The following is a 1,783-nucleotide window of genomic DNA, read 5'->3' on the forward strand; positions in this document are numbered from 1 at the left end:
TTATAAATAATACAAATAAAATAAATATGATATAATTTATTTATAATTATTTATATTTTAATTATGTATTATTAGATGAGACTGATTTAAAACGAAAAGAAAGCTTAAGATTACGTATAAATGATTACATTAAAAGAGCAGAAATATTGAAAGCATCGTGTATAGATAATATTGATGATAAAGATAAATGTAAATATATGCATTATAAAGGAAGCTCTTCGTCTATTCAAAGAATATCATCTATAAATGAAAAATCATCATCCGCATATCATGAACTGCGTTTGTATTAAAATTTTTATAATACTGCAATTATTTTAATAAAGTATTATATAATATTTTTTGATTCTTTAATTTGTATAGGAGAATTCATAAAATAATATTTCTTTTATTAAAAAAAATTATTATATTAAATTAAAAAATTAATTAAAATTATTTAACATAAATTATATTGAGAATAAAATATAAGAATAGATAAAAATTGTAATTATATTATAATTAAAATTTTTATATAAATTAGAAAACATAAAATTCATTAAAAATATAATATAATTATATATCATTATAGGATTCTAATTGGGAAGAGTTTCAAAAAAAAAAACAATATAATCAAAGAAAGATAAATAGAATAGAATTCGTGTCTTACTACTACTAGATATTACTACTTAATATTACTTATGCGCCAAGAACAAATTATTGTTTTAATTCTTCTGTTAATTCATATAAACATAGAAGTAACGTGTTTAATATGAAATATTATTTTATGATTATTTCTTATAATAGATAAACATATTTAATTGTGATTTTGAACTTAAAAAAATTTTTTTAATAAATTATTATTATATTTATTTATCAATAGGAATACTTAGCAAAAGTACAGTTGGTATGATGGATGCATTTGAAATAGGAGAAATTGCTGAATTATATCTTGCAGAAGGAAATTATGCACTTGCATTAGAAAAATTTCAATCGTGTCTAGGGATATTGGTACCCCTGTTAGGAAAAGAACCAGCAGGTCGGAGGAGAGATCTATTACATAAACAGGTGATGATTAATTAATTCATTTTTTAAATCGATTTTCAAGTTGGAAAAATTTATATTTATACATATAATTAATATTTATACATTAAATTAATATATGGATTTGTAAAAATATTTATTATTTACATTTTTTACTTTTTTTTATGCAAATATAAAATATATTTGATTTAAAAACAATAAAATAATGAAATAATCAACTATTTTTATAGGTTACTTAACATAGGTCATATTAAGAATAATATAGTAATTGTATAATATAATAGTATGTTTTTGCCTTAAATATGTCGAATTACTATTTGATATGAAAGTAAATTTATTATTTAACTAATAATGTTTTATTTTCAGTATTATTTAATACCGTTATCTTTTTATTTTTTTCCATTATTTTATTTTAGAATAATGATTTGATTATAATTCATTTTTGAATTAAATATTTTTAATAATTTTCAATCAATTGATCAAAGATTTATAATATATAAAATAACTAAAAAAAATAAACAAATTATAATAATAAATTGAAATATAAACGTGAAATAATGTAATACGTGAATTATGTGAATCATATTCTATTAAAAAATTTCTTTTAAAATTCTATTAAAATTCTTTTAATAAATCGATAATAATAAATCGATTATTTTATATATTTTATTTATATTAATATTTAATATAACATATTTAATAATTTTTTATATTTATATAAAAAATATATTTATATTTATATATATTATATATATATATAATATTA

The 1,783-nt window shown here is 16.5% G+C and overlaps 1 protein-coding gene across 4 annotated transcripts in view; it reads left to right on the top strand.

Annotated features, from left to right (window-relative positions):
- The window catches only part of LOC102675001 (serine/threonine-protein kinase ULK3), an 8,291-nt gene that overhangs the window by 5,698 nt on the left and 810 nt on the right, over nt 1-1,783 (top strand). For all 4 annotated transcript variants that reach the window (XM_006613172.2, XM_031509280.1, XM_006613171.2 and 1 more), the window contains 2 exons: nt 76-279; nt 857-1,041. In XM_006613172.2, the coding sequence (XP_006613235.1) occupies nt 76-279; nt 857-1,041 (389 nt within the window). The remainder of the gene's footprint in view (nt 1-75; nt 280-856; nt 1,042-1,783) is intronic.

This window comes from Apis dorsata, unplaced genomic scaffold (genome assembly GCF_000469605.1).
Source record: "Apis dorsata unplaced genomic scaffold, Apis dorsata 1.3 scaffold_135, whole genome shotgun sequence".
Classification (NCBI taxonomy): Eukaryota; Metazoa; Arthropoda; class Insecta; order Hymenoptera; family Apidae; genus Apis; species Apis dorsata.